Source organism: Arachis ipaensis, chromosome B4 (genome assembly GCF_059453495.1).
Source record: "Arachis ipaensis isolate K30076 ecotype BB chromosome B4, ASM5945349v1, whole genome shotgun sequence".
NCBI classification, from domain to species: domain Eukaryota; kingdom Viridiplantae; phylum Streptophyta; class Magnoliopsida; order Fabales; family Fabaceae; genus Arachis; species Arachis ipaensis.
Genome location: NC_142439.1, coordinates 137,228,776 through 137,247,835, shown reverse-complemented (window position 1 = coordinate 137,247,835; position 19,060 = coordinate 137,228,776). Strand labels below are relative to the sequence as shown.

Sequence of the window (19,060 nt, the reverse complement as noted above, 5' to 3'; positions counted from 1 at the left end):
ATAGAGATAAGCTAAATTTCATCCCAAAATAGAAAGAAAAACGCAAAATTTAATATGAGAAGAGTATTACTCTACTACTTTAGCAATACATAATTGACATAAACCAAGCTTCCTAGCAAACACACTTGGTTTCAATTTCAAATTTATGCTTTGAAATACTAAATAACCATACATATATATAGTTTATGAACTACAACATTTCTTATACAACCAACAAAGTGTAGAAAGAAAAATACAGAATTATTGAAAGGTGGAAACTCAGGTGCAGTCGATTTTACGTTAAGTTGATACCTGAGAGTCGTTAGATGATTTAATTGATTTGACTAAATTTTCATCTAATAGCTCTCAGATATCAACTTCACGTGAAGTCGACTTCACCTGAGTTTTCACCTTATTGAAATTGATATAAACAGAAAATATGATGTATAATATAAAGGAGACTATATTTGGTTTCTTCTTTGCTTATTCTAATTTTAATAATAACAATAATTAAAGGGTAGGTTATTAGGTAGTAGCAGGAGCAGGAGCAGGATCAGTATTCTTAGAGCCACCAGTAAACATGTCCTTGAGGGTTGGAAGCTTAATCTCTCCCTTCTGAGAAACAGGAATGGTGATGTTACCAACACAAGGAATATCAATAACTAAGCCAAGGTCCAATTGGTAATCAATGTCCCAGTCTCTACCAATGTCCCTAATCAAGTTCACTAATATGCTGTGAGCAACCTTAACTGGGACATCAAGCAATGTTGTCCCATTTGCCTTCAATGAACCAGGGTCTGGTATTACACCTGATGCTATCTCTCTTTGTAAGCCAGCCCCAAAAAAATAAAAAATCAAATTAAAAAAGAAAACATATGTTAGGTATATCATATATGGATTATTCATAATACATATTTTGTAAGAATAAGTTGGCGACATACACTAGGCCTCACAAAATAAAGAGACTAAAAAAGCAATATTCACATATGAAAAAAATTCATATAACTGACAAAAATAAGTTTTAAATTTACTAATGATAAATTAGCTTTTAAATAATTTAAAAATATAATAAAAGTAACTAAAAAATAATTTTTATTATTATAAATAAAAAACTTTATATTTGATAAATAATTTGTGTATTTCATTCAAACTTTTGTAAAAACATTTGGATATGTCTATAAAAAATAATTAAAAAAAAATTCACTTAGTATGTGAAAAAGTTTCATTTTTTAATCATATTTATTGGATTTTTAAAATTTTTTTTAAGAATATATGTCAAATATATTATTATTTTAAGTTGATGTTTTTCTCACATTCTTGTCAGCAATATAAACTCTCAAATTTTAAATTACTAATTTACTAGTTTAATCATTTTATTTATGAATGAAATTCTTATCTTTTAAAAGAAAAATTTATCAAAAACTTGTATATTTTCTTTTCTAGAGAGAGAACATGATAATGATTGCCTTCTCCATTAGAAAATGTTTTCTCTCACCAATCAAGCACTCTTCAAATATTTTATAACCACAGAAAATTGATCATGACAAGAAAAAGGAAGGAAATAAACTTGAGGATATTCTAAATTCAACAAAGTTGTTCAAACAAAATGACAAATTCATGAATCCTCCAAGGCAAACAAACACACTGTTTTTCAAACCAGAAACAGTCGTTTAAACAGACATACCTATATCTTCTATAAGCATTTCGATTCAGTTATACAAAATCATAAAATATTTTTTTATTACTAAACATGAGTTCAATTTCAATAACTAATTTAATCAAATTTCCTATTTTATATTCATTACTATTATACATATTTAAAGTGTTCGATTTTTTAGATGACCATTTAAATTACTCTGTATTGACGGTGCCTCAAAATTTAATTATAAAAAAATAAATTATTTTTACATAAAATTAATAATTAAAAATTATTAAATGACAATTTAATAAAAAATATCAAATTATCTCCTACTATTAATCCTACATGAACCCAGCATATGAACTAATTCACTGATGATGATATACAAAAATAGATCCAGCAAACTAGCAAGATACTCCAACCTCCACCATCCATTCACTTGATCATAAATCAAACCCAGTATTTCATGTTTCATGTGATTAATATAATGTATTAATTAACATACAGATTGAAAATTCACTCAAAGTCTCCAGCAAAATCAATAATAATAATTTAATTTTCACACGGTTATTTAGACAGATAATCAATGATATATTATTATATCGGTAAAAATAATTCATTTTTAAATTTATTATGTAAAGAATGGTGTGAATACATAAATCTGATGAGATAATAGAGTAAAAGATTTTTGAGTGTATCCAATTAATAATAATAAAAATTACCTGCCATCACTCTTGAGAGAGTACTTGATCTCACAAATGGGAAGAGGGGTAGAATAGGGATTGGAAACATTAACCTTGGCAAGGTACTCGACGCCATCCTTCCCGACGCGCATGAAATCCACGTCAGCCACACTGGCCTCGGGCTTCGGCATGTTGGCCACTTTATCGTTCACATAGTTCTTCGCCTTATTCAACAACTCCGACATCTTCACCGCAACCAATATCACAAAACTCACTCCGATCACACCAAACGACACCTTCGTTCCCAATCCCATCCCATCTTTCATATTCTCCTATTTATACTCACTCCAAAACGATTCCAAACGACACCACCACTCAATAAAAACAGGGGGTGTGCGTGGCACGTGACCACTGGAATGAGATCCGATTATGGCGACGATGATTGTGATCATAAATAAATAAATGAAAGTAATTAAATGAGAATGACGCTGTCGGCGTTTTTTTTCTTTCCTTATTCCTCTCGCTTTGATCCCGTGTAGCTAAAGTGTATGGACGGCCATGCTCCTGTCCCATACCACTATTTACCATTTTTTTTTTTGGTTGTAAGATTTTCTTTTAATTAATAAAAGATAAAGTTCTTTCACAAGTGTATGTTTGGTATATTTTGGTGATGGGACATATATAATTAATTTTTTCGTGTGATTAATTGTATATATGGATATGGGCTTGTTGGTGGAGGACATCACCAATGAGGACTGCTAGATTTGAAAATTAAATAAACCTAATGTATTTGAGTTAGTTGGATGGAGAGTTTATTTATCTACTTAAGTAAGTATTAGAAATTTGAATTTTATTTTATATATATATAATAATTTATTAACAAACAGTAGGCTTTTAAATAAAATTTAAATTTATAATAAATCAGTTTTTAATTTATCAAATTAAAGATACCTTAAAAAAAAACTAATGTAAGTATAGTATTTAATTATTCACACATGTATTTGATCTCTCAATTCTTACAAGGTAGTTATAATTGGATATATGGCATTTGGAAAATGGATTATAAAAAAAAGGTGGTGGATGTGACATGAAACGAAGAGTTTAGTTACATTGAGGTGAAAAATAATAAATTAGGGTTAAGATGATGAGATGAAATGGAGGTTAAGTATATATTTTTTTTATGGTTAGTTGTCTTTTGCAAAGTTAAGGTTGTATTTGTTTATAGAGATAGAATATTGAGATAGGAACATAAAGATACAAAATTGTATTTGATAGATAAGATATAGATAGAAATATTATGTTAAGAGATATTAAATTAGTATATTTTGTGTTTATCCTGACAAGAAGAATACGTTTACAAAAACACAAAATTTTATGTTTTTATTTTTTGTGTCTTGTTTTCAATGTTTTATTGTCCTGCTCTCAGAAACAAACCCAACCTAATTTATTCGTGGATCACATATAATAGTACATATTATTTAGGGCAAGTTACTGGAATAAAATGTTTGGAAGCCAATATTATTGAAATACAACTTTTAAACATTCAAGATGCAAATACAACTTTCATAGATCTATGAAAATCACGAGAGGGGTAAAACGGATTAGGAAATATATGTAAAGCGCGAAAAGGGTACAACAGTTTACGTTGGGACGCGTGCTAGTGGAAATCGCTACACCATATAGCGGTTTCTGAAGGAAAACAACAAAGAAGAAATCGTGGCACCCCTATAGCGGTTTCTTCACAAATACCACACCTAGAAAATCGTGTGAGGCTATAGCGGTTTTTGGTTGGTAATTTGGTTACAAATGCCTATAAATACCAACCAGGAGGCAGTGGTATAGTAGTAGATTGTCATCTTCACAAATTTACAAATGGATAGTGAAGAGAGTTTTTTTTGTTCTAGTCCATTGCCATAGAAACTTCAAAAAAGTAAAAGGCATGGCGTTAAGTTCATTGATAGAGAACCGGTGAGCGTTTTTATCTGGTAACAAATACGTTGTCAGAGCTGAAAACGAGTATATATTACAAAAGGTGTGATTGTATGGGACAAAGTGAGTGAAGAAGTTGTTCTATAAGATTTCGATTGCGGTTGTATCAACTGGTGTGAAGTATAAAACATTTGTGATAGGGTCGGACGAAGATATGTAGGCTTTGTTTCATTGTCGGTGAAGTTTTTCGAAAGTGAGAATACACGAGCTATATGCCAAGTTGAAAGATGGTGTCGACAGTTTTGGGGTATGGGCGCCAAATCCTCAGTCGACTACGGTGGGGGTGCTTCTACCTCAATGCCTGTCGTTGCACTTGGTTGTTTGTTGGTTGATCCTCCATCTGTTGCAGTTGGGATAGCTATGTCACCCCGAATGATTCCGGGTATTTTAGGTGACAGTGAACCAGATCGGGGTGAAAATGTGATGTGAGAGGATGATTCGGACAAAGAGCCTACTCACATCGTGGGGGACAATGATGAGGATACTTCGAGGAGCCCACCTTCACATCAGGGGCCATCCAGTTTCAGGACACAGAAACATCCTCCACATTTCTCAACGCTGAATTTAGAAGCCGTCGGCCAGCAATCAGACATAGATCCTACCTTGGGGGTCAAGGATTACATGAGAAAAATCCTTCTGTGAAATTTCAGATTGGCAAATCTTTCCAAAATAAAGAAGAAACTGTGTTGAGTGTTAAGAATTATAGCATCTATTAGCACGCGTTTCAATGAAAATCGCTATACCTTTTTCACAATTTACGTGTATTCTCTAATCCACTATACCCCTCTTGTGGTTTCTATAGATTTATGAAAGTTACATTTATGTCTGTAATGTTTAAAAGTTGTATTCAATAATATTGGTGTCTAAATATTTTATTTCGATAACTTGTCCTATTATTTAGGATTTTTTTCTTTTATTTAAATATAACAAAAATAATCTAAAAAAAATAAAAAGAAAATCCAAGTATACAATTTTGTGCTTTATTTTAGTTTTTTTTGTATCTTTGAGATTTTTTTTTAGTTGAAAATGATAGTGTGATTTGTGAAAAAATAATAAATTATAAAATAAAATTTCTCTAATAATTCTTATAAATTGCAACAAAGATTATACCATAACATAAGTTAAATTAAGATTTTTTTTTTAGTTGAAAATGATCTGTAATTTGAGAAAAGATAATAAATTATAAAATAGAACTTTTCTAATAATTTTTATAAATTGTAACAAATATTATACCATAACATAAGTTAAAATTAAAGTTAACACTAACTATAATAAGTCAATCCATTTCAGTCAATAATAATTAGACATCTTGTAAAAGTTAATTTATTCTTTAATTATTAAGAGAGATTAGATAGAAGTCACCAAATATTTTTGTGTTTTTCATTAATTTAAATTTTTTAAAAAATAATTTCATAAGAATATTATTAATTAATATTTATTCTAAACCATCTTTTTAGATTTTTCTTAATGTATCATCAAATAATGACCCAAAAGTTTATTCTTTTCCAATTTCACTTCTTTATTCTTTTAGCCAGAGAAGAACAAATTAAAGTGGTGTGTAAAGGAGTAATTACTTTCTTTTTTCCCCAAATATATGTAGAGATGCTTGAGTGAGGCAAAAAGCAGAGACATATGCTTAATTGAGAAATTATTTTCAAAAATTTTTTATCATGAATTAGTAAGTTGAATATTCATAACTAGCACTTACATACAATTTAATTAACTACTCTACATATTAAAAAAATTATAACTCATATTAATATAAAAAAATATCTAGAGAGAGATGCTTCCGTTTTGATGATGGAATAAATAAAGGTGATCCACGTTGATGAGTATAGAGAGAAGAAAGTGATTGAGTAGCCTTCTAAACGAAAATAGGAATTATATTTATAATTACATTACGAATCTTATTCTTAACGTGTCAACCCTTATGTTAAGGTGCAACAACAGCACTATAGTTTTTTTTTTTTTTTTTTGGGTAATATATTAGGCTCAATTTTTTCAATATTGGAGGGGTGGGTGAGTTGTGCAGGGATATGGAATATGGTGGTGTTAGACAATGGTGTGGGGCAACTTTTTTTGAGCCATGGCACGGGGGAGTCGGACCGAGCGATTGCGTTGCGCGGGAAAAAAAATTGAAGTTGTGGGTAGTAATCGAACCATCCGATGAGGAAGAAAATTTTTTTTGGACCGAAATCGTAGGGTCTGATTCCTTAAGGGACCAAAGTTAAGATTTTTTTATTTTGTGTATGAAAGTGGAATCGCAGGGTACGTGTAGTGGTTTTTTTTTTTTTTTATGGACTCGTTGGGTCCGTTTTCTTGCACAAAAAAATTTTTTTTTATAGGATTCGGAGGGTCCGAGTTGAGTATATATATATATATATGTGTGTGTGTTTTGGAAACTCGGATGCACTCCTCAGATCTGATTCGTCTTCGTTGTTCTGCGTCTTCTTCTTCCCCCTGTTTCTCTTCTACTTCTCCTTGCGTCTCTGTTATTTTATTTGAACTCCAAGAGTAAATGAGAGTATAGTAGATATTTATGTATGAGAGTATGAAAAATGGATGATAGAGTTACACTTAGAGTATATTATTTTGGTCAGATTCTGTTACAAACATCTGAAGGAGTGAGATTTAGTTGCGAGAAGCCGTTAGATATTGTTATTCCGTTCACAATCTCATTTGAGGAGCTAAAAGGTGTGATTTGTGAGAAGATAGGTTTTCAGATATCAAAAAAAATATCATGTATGGTATACAGATATCCCATACCGGTATTTGGTGGTTTCGTGCAGTATCAAACCAAGTATGTAACCGACGAAGCGAGTATGCAGGAGATGTTTTCAATGTATTTTGAAACTCGCGGTCAGATATCGGTAATAGAGTTGTACGTCGAATTCGAACAATCTGAAGCGGACCGAAATATTGAAGGGGAAGAATACGATAGTGACAGTGAGGAAGAGTTTGAAAGCAATTACGAAACTGTTGCTCCAGAAGGAGAAGAAGATCAAGGTGACGGGGTGGTGGCTCCAAATGTGGGAGACGTTGCAAATGCACTCGCAAATGAAGATCCCTTTGAGGAGCCGTCCTTCATGCGGGTTCTGGACTTGGAAGCCATGCATGCGCCGGAGTTTCCGGAATATATGAGTGCCGGTACGTATTAACATATAAATATAGAAAGTATTAGACTTTGGAAAATAATCTATGTTGATAGATGTAAATAAGAATATAAGTCACGTGAATATTAATTTGTGTGCATTCGGCCAAAGTTTTTTATGTGTTTATGTTTGTATGATGTTAAAAGTGGGATGACAACATGATAGGAATAATATTTATATTGATGTGGATATAGGGAGCATTGACGTAGTCTTAATTTCAGTTATTAAATGTATTTGTGTTAAATTATTTTGATTTGGCTGTCATTGTGGTAGAAATTCCTATGGTCGCAGATGGTGAATTTGCAATCGGAATGGAATTCAGTTCTAGGGAAGCTGTTATGATGACGATGAAAGATTATACCATCCGAAGAGGCGTAGACTACCGTGTGTATGAGTCGGAGCCGTTGACCTTCTATGCGAAGTGTACACAGTATGGATTAGGGTGTGATTGGCTTATCAGGGTTAGCATGATCAGCAGAAAGTATTGTTGGGTTATAAGGAGGTACAACGGTTCTCACACTTGTACTAGAGCCACTATTTCTCAGGATCATTCGAAGCTGGATTCGAACACAATTGCGGAAGCAATAAAGCCGTTGGTTGAGGCTGACCCGTCGATAAAGGTGAAATCAGTTATTGCGGAAGTGCAGTCGAAGTTCAATTACACCATCAGCTATCGGAAAGCATGGTTGGCGAAGCAAAAAGCAGTGGAAAAAATATTTGGCGGTTGGGAAGCATCATATGAAGCTTTGCCTATATGGTTTCAGGCCATGTGTAACAAGGAGCCATCAGCAATCGTCCATTTCGAGACTATGTCTGCATATCAAGGTGATGAGGAAGTAACTGATATCCGGGTATTGCACAGAGTCTTCTGGAGTTATTACCCCTGCATTAGAGCGTTCAGACACTGCAAGCCAGTTGTCCAGGTTGATGGGACTCACTTGTACGGAAAGTATAAGGGTTGTTTGTTGGTCGCAGTTTCACATGATGGTAACAATAATATCGTCCCTATTGCGTTTGCAATTGTGGAGGGGGAGACTTCTGATGCATGGCACTTTTTCCTTAGTAACCTGCGACAACATGTTGTGACTCGGGATGGTGTGGGACTGATTTCTGACAGGCACGAATCCATCAATGCAGCTGTTGCCCGGAGCAACGGAGCTTGGTCACCCCCGAGAGAATTCCACATGTTTTGCATCAGGCATATAGAGTCGAACTTTTTGAGAAAGTTCAAGGCACCGTACCTGCAAAAACTTGTGGTCAATATAGGTAAATTTTAATAATTCAAATTTCGTTATTAACCGAGTTACCTTCAAGCAGCGTTTCTCATGAATTCTTCTCTTGTGTGGATTTGATTGTTGTGCAGGTTATTCGAGGACGGTGTGCGAGTACGAACTGCGCTACCAGCGTTTACGTGAACGGGGCGAGGCTTATACGAACTGGCTTAACCGTAGGTTCCGGCTATTAAATATCCCCCGACCGCCGTCACTTCTACTGGAATCTCCAGAAACCAAACCTCCAGAAGCAACTGAGGCAGTGTGGCATGGAATCCTCGCGTCCAAAGAATACCTACCGGGCATAAATTCAGGTTGATGGCCAAATTGTGACTGCCCTGCATCCGCAGCCATGAACCCAAGCAACTGGCTAAAAGAAGCATCCTCTCCTGCATCCCACTGTGGGGTACTCCAGTATTGTTGATCTATTGGGTATGACGGGGTAAATTGTGTCTGAACAACATATGGTACCGAGGCCTGCGGTTGTTCTTGAGAAGCTGGAGGTGGAGGTGGATGTGGCTGTGACTGTGCCCCCCGGTTCTTCATTGGCTACATCAATAACTGGGCTACCCTCATCATTCATAACTGGGTTACCCTCATCATCCATAACTTGTTCACCTTCATCGTTCTCTTGAACCACAACATTTGACAATTTCAAATGGTTGCCATATTGTGTACGATACCAGTGCATGTAAACATCCAACGGATGCTGTGAAGGTTCCAGATACTCAGTCAGAACGTTATTATACCTGTTTGTCCAGTGCATAATCCAACATGAATGGGACGGGGCTGTGGCCCAGTCAAGATTCTTAGGACCAGCCAGTGTTTCTCCATGTGCCCTTCCCAGATTCCATTCCTCAGGTGGAACTCCCTGAACAAAACCAAACTGTCTTCTAATTCTATCCGTTGCATGCCACTCAATAGATTCGAATGAAATCAACGGAACCGTAGCGCTCCACACTACTGCGTGCAGGAGGATGTCTTCTGGGATTATGCCCGGATCAATGCGATCCACACCATAAGCAACCCACACGAACTGCACACAGCACAAGACACACATGATTACAAGCCAAATAACAGTCAACCTCAGTTCGAGACAAATACTTTTCTAATAAAAACACACCTGCCCTTCCTGAACCTCATCTAATGCCTTTCTAAAGTGGGCGAGGCTAAGATATCTATACCGATTGTCACCACGCTCCCAGTTACGCCACCTGAAATTATTTATGTCACTAGCACATCTTAAATAGAATTATGAACATACCAAGTAAGTTGACAATGTTACCTGTTTGCAAGCGGAAAACTGCGGGGTTCCCTAGTAGGGGCGCAAGATAGGGTAGGCGGATCCAAAACCAAGCTAGCAGAAGTGTTAACGGACCATCGATTTCTTTACAATCAAAACGAGATGCCCGGCATAAGGACCTGTATAGGTGCGCCAAACATGCCGATCCCCAACTAAAATTACTGATACTATGAAAATTCCGGAGCAAAGGCAGAAACTTCCAGTGCACAGATGCCCCTGACTTGTCTCCAAGTAAGATAGTACCCAATAACAACATAATGTGGCACTTGACGTACCTCTGCATACTGTTTTCGTCAGTCAGTTGTATACGTTCTTCTAGATTCCTAAACCATGTCAATTTTATTCCGCTCCCTCTGCAGTCGGCCTTCCTCGGTGCAACCCCAAACTGATGGAAACACTCACCCTCCAATGCTTCGAAGCTGCTCAAGGTCATCCCTGTCACCGGAAGGCCGTTCGTCGGGAGGCCCAAAATAACGGCTACATCCTCCAGCGTCACTGTGCACTCACCAATCGGAAGGTGGAAGGTGTGTGTTTCCGGCCGCCACCTCTCCACTAGAGCATTTATCAATGCTTTCTGGCATTGAACTACTCCAATCTGAGAGGCATGATAAAACCCAGTAACCCGTAAATGATCCTCTACACTCGGATGGTACCGATCAGGAGGCAGTGGGTGGTCACATGTCATCATCCGTGAACTCTGCAAGAACATAACATGTTACTAGTCAAATCATGAATGATTACTAATTTACAACTTAAATTAATCATACTATTTAATCGATTAATCATAATTTCTAGCCCAATTACAAAAAAAAAAAACTAACAAATGATCAAACTACAGCATGTAAACATAATTTCAAAAAATTATCATAAGTCCTATAATTATAATTTCCAAAAATTAATCATAATAATTAATTAGTTAATTATAACTTCTCAGCTATTTACAAACAACATTTGAAAAACATTGTCTAACTAACAACATACAAAATTAACGTTACTTTAGTATTCTTATTTTATTTACAATTGAATTCTTATGATTTACCTTTCTTCCCAAATGAACTATGTATTAAGTAAATTGGCCTTGCAATTAATATTAAAAAATTTCGTTATTAATGATGCAGTTCCAGATTATAAATTCTTAAATTAATAACAAAAGTAAATTAAGTAATTCTAATTTCTAAATCTATTACAAAATCAGAATTATAATTTCCAACATTAATCACAAAAGTTAATTAGTTAACTACAATATCTAATCGTATTACAAAAAAAATTTCTAACATATTCTTCAACAAAAAATTATAATAAATCCTAAATATATAATTTCCAACAAAAATGTGTCATAATAATTCCTAAACTTATAATTTATAACATGAATCATAAAAGCTAAGTTACTAATTATAATTTCTAAATCTATTCGAAAAATAATATCTTACCTTTCCTCTAACTAACTAACAACATCTATACATACATAATAACAAACAATTTACAATCATAATTTATAAGTTTAATCATCAAAATTTATTCATTAATTAAAATTTCTAACCGTGTTACAAAAAATTTTTTAACATATTCTCCAATTAACTAACAATATCTAAACATAATAACAAAAAATTATCATAATTGCTAATATTATAATTTTTAAATTATTCATCAGATTTTATTAATTAATTAAAATTTCTAATACTACTCCGAAAAAATTCTTACAAAATCTGTAACAATCAACATTTACATATCTATCTACCTAACTGCAACATTTAACCATAAAATACAAAAAAATTTCCTACAAAATTTAATTAAAATACAGAAATTTGCAAAAAATTAAAAAATTTAACTTACATAATCAGGATCAGACAGATAATTTACAATGTGAAGCTCAGGACGATCAGCATCTCTAGCTTTGTATTTTTTGGCCATTTCCACAGATTTTATTGCATGCAAAGTTCTTGAAGAAGAAGAGAGGAAGAGGATGAACACAGAGAGGAAGAAATGGGGTTTGAGGCTTGAAAATGATGTTTCGGACTGAGGGAGTGGGGGAAAGGGGGGTATGCTGGCTGCTGGGGCACCGTCCTGGGGAGAAGCTGCTGTCCGACACGTAGAAGGGGGCGCAATCGGACGGTGCGTTTCGTCCACGATCAACCGGACGGTCCGATTTCTCCAAACGCTGGATCCGATTCGTGGGAGGGGGAATCGCTGGGTCCGATTCCTGTTATGGCATTCTTCCTGACACCACACCCTTGTTAAGCACCCAGTCACCCCATATCCACGTCTAACACCAACTACTCTCCAATATCAAAATTAAAAAGCGTAATATATTAACCTCAAATAATAAAGGATGGTGGGGACTATAAGGATTAAGGAGAAACTTAGAGAAGATTACAAAAAGATTTATTTGATAATAATAAATTAATTCATTATTAATGGCCCTTCATTAGTTCATTTTCAACTTTCAAGTCGTTGAGTTGGCAAATTAATTAAACTGATTTTGATCTGAAATAAATTAAATCAATTATCCTTTTTAGATAATATGTTGATATCAATGAACAAAGCACGTGTAATTTTACCCCCTATATATACTGCAAAATAAAGTCATCCTTAAAATCAATTTATTATTTTTTTTTTTACTCTAAATTTGAAAATATGTGCAAGTTTAGTTTAATTAGAAAAAAAATGTAGTGACAAAAAAAGTGGAAGAATCTGACTGGCCGGTGGGAGTGGATATAAAAATGGTGCAGCAACAGTAGTAACAGTGAGTGTTGATGAAATAATTCACAAAAAAGTTTTCAAAAAAAAAAAAGAAGACAAAAAAGCGGGAGAAGAAACAAAAGATAAGAATAATATTATGATTTTTTGCTATGAATATTCTAACTACTTTATGACTGGTTGGTAGTACGTAGTGGATATTTTTGAACTTGCAAATATTGCAAATATATTATGGTTTGCAGGGAGCTATCTTAAAAGAGGAAAAAAAAATATCAAAGTGCTTGTAAATATTTCTTACAACAAATTTACTTAGTATTGACAAACACTTTGTTATTAACAACAAAAAATTCTTTGAGAGATTCATTTTAAAATAGTATTATATTTATTAATAAATTAATTTAGGTCTATAAATTTATTTTTAACAATAAAAAAATATTTCAAAAGAACATCACAATTAGAACTTGGATCTCAAAATAATTCATTGACCTTTTAGTTAAAAAAAGTTTTTAAAATTTAAATAAACAGTCTTATAGTAAATCATGAACAATAATGATAAAAAATTTTAAATTATCATCCAAATAAAAGAAATTATTCAATCTTTTTAAATATAAAACTTAAAAAAATGAAATTTAAAGTTATATGTTATTATTTAAACTATTATTTTAATATTTTAATTTATTGTTGGATAATTTTAAGATTAATTATGTTTTATAATAATAAAATATAATTATAAAAAATATTGTGTTGTTATATATATATTTTATTGCCACAGACAAAATTTTTTGGATATATATTAAGTTATTGAAATTTTTGGGGGTACTTCGGCCTATACTAGTATCCTCTGATGGTTTGCAATTTTACATGAATAAGACACAGACAAATAATGTGATGAAATATGTGCACATATACATGCATATACTAATTAAATATGGATGATCAATAGTGGGAATAATGTATATATGAACTACTAATTAGCACGAGAAGCTAAGATTAATCACTTTTTTTTTATATACTCCAAAACACAGCATGTGCACAAAAGGAAAATAAAAAATCATATGAAAAAGAAGAGAATATTACATGATGAAAAATGTGCAGGGGGAAAATAATGTAACAAATTCTCATTTTACCACTTTTTTCAAAACTTAAGTTGATAAAAAATGACATATAAATTATTATATCTTTAACATAAATAAATAATTTAATTTTAACATAAGCTTAAGCTAGATTTAAAGTATATATATAATTTACGTTAATTTTATTACAGAAGCAAGCACATGATCAGGATCACTGATCTTGATTCATATATACACACAAAATATTATTAAGTTCAGAAATCATCACAACTCACAAGCGTAGCAAATATATATGTTACATATAGTAGAATTAATTAGATGGTAGCAAGAAACTGAATCTGTTTGAGAAGAGGGGCCAAAGTTTCCATAAACTTCTCGCAAGGGTGGTTATGAATTCCCTCGTAAGTTGTCACCACAATGCTTGTGTCTTTCGATAGCCTCTGCACTTGTTTCTTCACATTGCATGTGTGATGCGTGCAACGGTAGTAGCTTCTTCATTTTGTATCCATCACAATCAATTCATTCAAACACAAACTAAATAAACCCTTCATTCAATTTCAAGATCATAGAACCAATAAGCTACCCACAAATTAAAGAGTAAACTATTAAGATAGCATTCAAAAATTTACATTGCTATTAAAAAAATTCTCAAAAGATATTAATAATTAACGATAAATAAACTCTTAAAAAATTAAAAAATGAAAAAAAAAAACTAAATATTAAATATATATTCTAAAACTAGATTTTAGAGATTAATTTTTTTAATATAAATTTTTGTAATTATTATTTAAAAATATTTTTTTTATTCTTAATAAAATTTGATAATTTTATATCAAATGAATTTTTTTAAAAAAAGTTTTAGAGTGAATGACTACATTTTTTTTTGAAAAATAAAAAAATGAGATTAAATTTTGCTTCAATTTTTTTTGTACACCTTCTAAATATTTATTCAAATATTGTCACAAAAATTTGAATAAAATGAATAAATTATTTATTAAATATAAATTTTTTTGTCACTTGAAAAAATATAATATTTATTGATTATTTTTGTCGCATTTTCAAATTATTAAGGAACTGTTTTGTCGATAACATCTTTCAAAGACCTTTTTGTTAGTGATTGAATCTTTCAGAGATATCGGATTGCTAGTTAATCCCAAATTAGATTTGAAAAGAAAAAAAAATTATATACAAATTTCACACAAAAATTAAAAAAAAACTCCTGTGTGAATGTGTTGAAAATAATTATTTATGTGTCTTCTTTTTATCAAGTTAAACTTTTACAAAAAATGATGATTTCATGACAAAATTAATATTACGTCCTAGTTTTAAATATAATTGTTGTAGAATATATCATTCATTAAATTTTAAATATAAATGTAGTTTAATTTGTGAATTTATTGTATTTTTAGATTTGTTTGTTATTTAATTTTTTAATTGTTTTTTATTTAAAAAAAAGACACTTCACTCGATAATATAACTTATATTTGAGTTCATCAGTCAATTTTTTCATTCAAAAACATCTTTGATAATTAACACTATATTCTTTAAAACTTTCTTTTTAAATTGTTCTGTCAAATCCTTAAAAGAATCTCAATCCTAACTTTACCTCATAATTCAAATAAATACTTTATGGTCAAATGTTTTTTATATACAGTAAAATAGTAGACACTCACATATAATTATATTTGGATTTTTTTATAATAAAATAAAAAAAAATTATTATTTCTTCAAATATGATTTTTAGATTTTAATTTTTTAAATATAATTTTTTTTTGTATTTGGACAAGTTCGCCAGACCCGACGAACTCTATAAAAATTGACAAATTCGTCTTATCCCGACGAACTTCACTCAAGAAACACACGCAGTCTTAATCATATCATCGTCTAGAAAATAGCATATAAATCTACAAACAATATACAGGAGTACACAAAAATACATAGATAATAAGCATGATTTTTTCAAGGACTTTTTTAATTATAAATTAAAAAAAAAAGTCATATTTAAAAATGACAACCATTGTTATAGTCTCTAAAAATACATAAGTACACCGGAACAAGCTATATTTAACAAGAATTTTTTTAATTATAAATTAAAAAAAATAATTATTTCCCAAAAATAAAATACGACTTATTCTTGTGTACTTTTGTGTACGCTTATATACTCTGGAGACGATGATCATAGTTACCATTATTAACTTTCCTATATTTTTGTGTACTCCAAAAATTATATTTGAGAAAATAATAATTTTTTATTTTATTATAGAAAAAAATTCATTATATTTACATAAAATAAAACATAAAATTAATGATTAAAAATTATCAAATAATTTGATATATTTGACTATTAACTATCAATTTCTTATAAAACCTAACAAGATTAAATATAATATTATACATACCTAGGATATGTGCTATTCTTCACTGCTTTCTGGCCATACTTCCTCCAGCGGTAACCATCATCCAATATATCATCAACACTTCTTGTTTGGAATGCAAACCTTGCCACTCTTGTTGCCTTCTTCATTCTTCCAACTATATTCTTCTTCTCTTTCTCCTCATTTTTCTCTATTGCACGAGTTCGGACAACATTTTCGGCCATATTGAAAGAAGGACGAAGAGAAGAAGAACCGCATTCCATTGCGGTCGTTATTGTTTCCTTGGTATCACTAACGTTGTTCTGGCCAGTGCCGCCGCCGGAGAAAACATAACTAATGTTGCTCCAATAATAGTCATCATTGATGTCACAACCAAGGCTATTATTATTATTATTGTTATTATCATTAGGATAGGATTGAGGTTCCATTTGCAAAGGGTTTTGATGAAGCATGGAAGTAGGCAGTGTGAAGGGTAAAAATGGAATATTGTTGTTGTGGTGGTTATCTTGGGGTGTTGGCAATAGTAATAATGGTGGTGGTGGAGGATTTGGTGGGTCTTGGTTTTCCATTATTGTTGTGTTTGTGATTGAGAATAATGGAATAGTAATGAAGATTGAAAGAGAGATTGAGAATGTATATTAGGGTTGAATTTTATAGAGGCTAATGAAGAAGATATGGTAGTAGATGGTAATAAAAAACATTTGGCAGCCGTAACACTTAATTACAAGGAAAATATATTATTATTATTATTATTAAATCTAATTAATTAAGGGGATTATATATATTATTGTCTTCTAAACTCACTACATATAACATGGGTGTATATATACTAGCTAGAATAATTAATTAATTATGCTCTTTAAACACTTAGGAGTTTATATATAATGTAAGAATAATTCTTTTACAAATTAGTATCACAACAAAATGATTGTATTATGGTATGTGATGATGATGATGAGAATTTTGATAAGTATATGCTACACGTACATTTATTATTACAATACATATAAATAGTTAAATACATACACGCATTGAAGATAACGAGAGAATTGAAGTATTATTATGGGGCACGTCTCCTTTAATTTGTGTCACAATAATATGAACTTGAACGGCAGTTGAACTGTAAAAGTAGTTAGAATTTAGTTGAGATAATATTTGGGTGCAAGTTATCATGCTCTAATAATTATTTCATCTCATGTACGGTTTTTATTATGTGATGAGAACAAACATGCATAATCCATTAGGATATACATTCTCTTCACCCACTTATCTATATACCACACATGTTCAAATAAAAATGTACTGTTCACCAACCAATAGAAGTTGTGCCAAGTCACCATTAGTTTACTATCAAATTAAATATATTAATTATTAATTATATTCATATATTTTTTCTTTTTTGACAATGAGAGAGTAACTTTTGTTTTTCACGCATTTTATAATTTCAACCAATTGTAATAGAAAACCAATTGGAAAGGCCTCTACTTATTAATGCATCATTGCAAATATATTAAACTATTTCGAGGAAATTAGCCTCTAATAAAAAATTGATAAATTGGTCTATAATATTTCAAAATATTAATTAGTCCTAATATTTTTAAAAACATGACAAATTTATCCTTAATTTTTCTGAAAAATATTATGGTTTGGAGAATATTACTTTGTTTGAATTTCTTTTAAAAATAAAGCACTAATTTATTTTGTCATTTTACAAATAAGGACTAATACATTTAATTTTCTTAAATATTAGAGATTAATTTGTTACTTCTTTATTAGAGACTAATTTATTCAAAGCAAAATTGTTCGTGATGGTCCAATTCAAAATATTACTCTTTTTATTTTATTTTTTAATTAAACAGTGTTGTAAATGGGGTTATTGTCAAATTTTTGTTTGCACAAATCATTCTAATAACATATTATGAAGTTAGGTGATGATTTACACATAATTCTTTGGTTTATATATCATAGATACTCTAATTTTTCACTAATGGTTAAATGGGCAATGCTACGTAACCAAAATATTATAGATAATAAATAAAGGTATATGACTAATAGTATTTGCGTTTATAAGAGAGTGTGAATCACTCTCCTAATTTAATTGACATAATTAATTTCTTTCTATCATTAATTATCTTTCCTTATTTAATTATACTAAAAGTTAATTCCAAATTTAATGTGAATCAGATTGCGAAAATTTCTCTTTCATTATTATTACATGTATTTATAGTTGTATAATTTTTTCTTCCAAATAAAAATTTCAAATTCTTATATTTTTAATTAAAAAAAAACTCAAATCACCTCAACACATTTTATAAAAAATAAAATATTTTAAATTTGATCAATTTTTATTTATTGAAAATTAAAAATATCTAAAATTGTCGGTTCATAATCTACAAAATAAAATAATAAATAATAATAAATTAGCACCAATTTATTGATTATGGATATTATATATATAAAATTATAAATATTATAGGTATAAAAATATGGATGTTAAATTAGAGAATTTAACAACTTCTGGTATACAACTCATATTTTACATATAGACTATTATAAAATAAAAAAATTAAAATTAAAAAATAAAATTTAAAAAATAATTATTAACTCGTCGTATTAAAATCAATAAATAAGTATACATATGAATAGTAAATAAAAATATTAAAATTTGGTAATATTAATTGTAAAAATTTGTTAATTATAAATATTATATGTATGAAATTATGAATGTTATGAGTATGAAATTATGGATGTTATTAATATAAAATTTTGGATGTTATGTGTATCTTACTTAATTATGGATGTTATGCGTATGAACTTGTGGATGTTATGAATAAATTTGTCAATTGAATAAATTGATTTAGGTATTTGACATTTTTTTTCAAATTTAATTATAGTAAAA

The 19,060-nt window shown here is 30.8% G+C and overlaps 3 protein-coding genes across 3 annotated transcripts; 1 reads left to right on the top strand and 2 right to left on the bottom strand.

Annotated features, from left to right (window-relative positions):
* Positions 1-93: 93 nt before the first annotated feature.
* Positions 94-2,873, bottom strand: LOC107635106 (desiccation protectant protein Lea14 homolog). The gene is made up of 2 exons (XM_021121871.2): positions 2,341-2,873; positions 94-802 (listed from the first exon to the last, which is right to left on the bottom strand). The coding sequence occupies exons 1-2, from the start codon at positions 2,625-2,627 to the stop codon at positions 505-507; spliced, it is 585 nt and encodes a 194-aa protein (XP_020977530.1). The 5' UTR covers positions 2,628-2,873; the 3' UTR covers positions 94-504.
* Positions 2,874-6,848: 3,975 nt separating this feature from the next.
* Positions 6,849-9,032, top strand: LOC110271608 (uncharacterized). Its single transcript, XM_021122611.1, has 3 exons — positions 6,849-7,437; positions 7,716-8,708; positions 8,806-9,032. The coding sequence occupies exons 1-3, from the start codon at positions 6,849-6,851 to the stop codon at positions 9,030-9,032; spliced, it is 1,809 nt and encodes a 602-aa protein (XP_020978270.1).
* Positions 9,033-13,963: 4,931 nt separating this feature from the next.
* On the bottom strand, positions 13,964-16,962 carry LOC107638083 (uncharacterized). Its single transcript, XM_016341256.3, has 2 exons — positions 16,186-16,962; positions 13,964-14,278 (listed from the first exon to the last, which is right to left on the bottom strand). The coding sequence occupies exons 1-2, from the start codon at positions 16,728-16,730 to the stop codon at positions 14,101-14,103; spliced, it is 723 nt and encodes a 240-aa protein (XP_016196742.1). The 5' UTR covers positions 16,731-16,962; the 3' UTR covers positions 13,964-14,100.
* Positions 16,963-19,060: the final 2,098 nt, after the last annotated feature.

What these genes read in the sequence shown, in the direction of transcription:
- LOC107635106 (XM_021121871.2), bottom strand. Translation starts at nt 2,627, where the DNA reads ATGAAAGATGGGATGGGATTGGGAACGAAGGTGTCGTTTGGTGTGATC. An exon ending in TCTCTCAAGAGTGATGGCAG is followed by an intron (nt 803 to 2,340) that starts GTAATTTTTATT and finishes TGGCTTACAAAG; the next exon opens with AGAGATAGCATCAGGTGTAA.
- LOC110271608 (XM_021122611.1), top strand. Translation starts at nt 6,849, where the DNA reads ATGGATGATAGAGTTACACTTAGAGTATATTATTTTGGTCAGATTCTG. An exon ending in TCCGGAATATATGAGTGCCG is followed by an intron (nt 7,438 to 7,715) that starts GTACGTATTAAC and finishes TCATTGTGGTAG; the next exon opens with AAATTCCTATGGTCGCAGAT. An exon ending in AAAACTTGTGGTCAATATAG is followed by an intron (nt 8,709 to 8,805) that starts GTAAATTTTAAT and finishes ATTGTTGTGCAG; the next exon opens with GTTATTCGAGGACGGTGTGC.
- LOC107638083 (XM_016341256.3), bottom strand. Translation starts at nt 16,730, where the DNA reads ATGGAAAACCAAGACCCACCAAATCCTCCACCACCACCATTATTACTA. An exon ending in AAGAATAGCACATATCCTAG is followed by an intron (nt 14,279 to 16,185) that starts GTATGTATAATA and finishes TACAAAATGAAG; the next exon opens with AAGCTACTACCGTTGCACGC.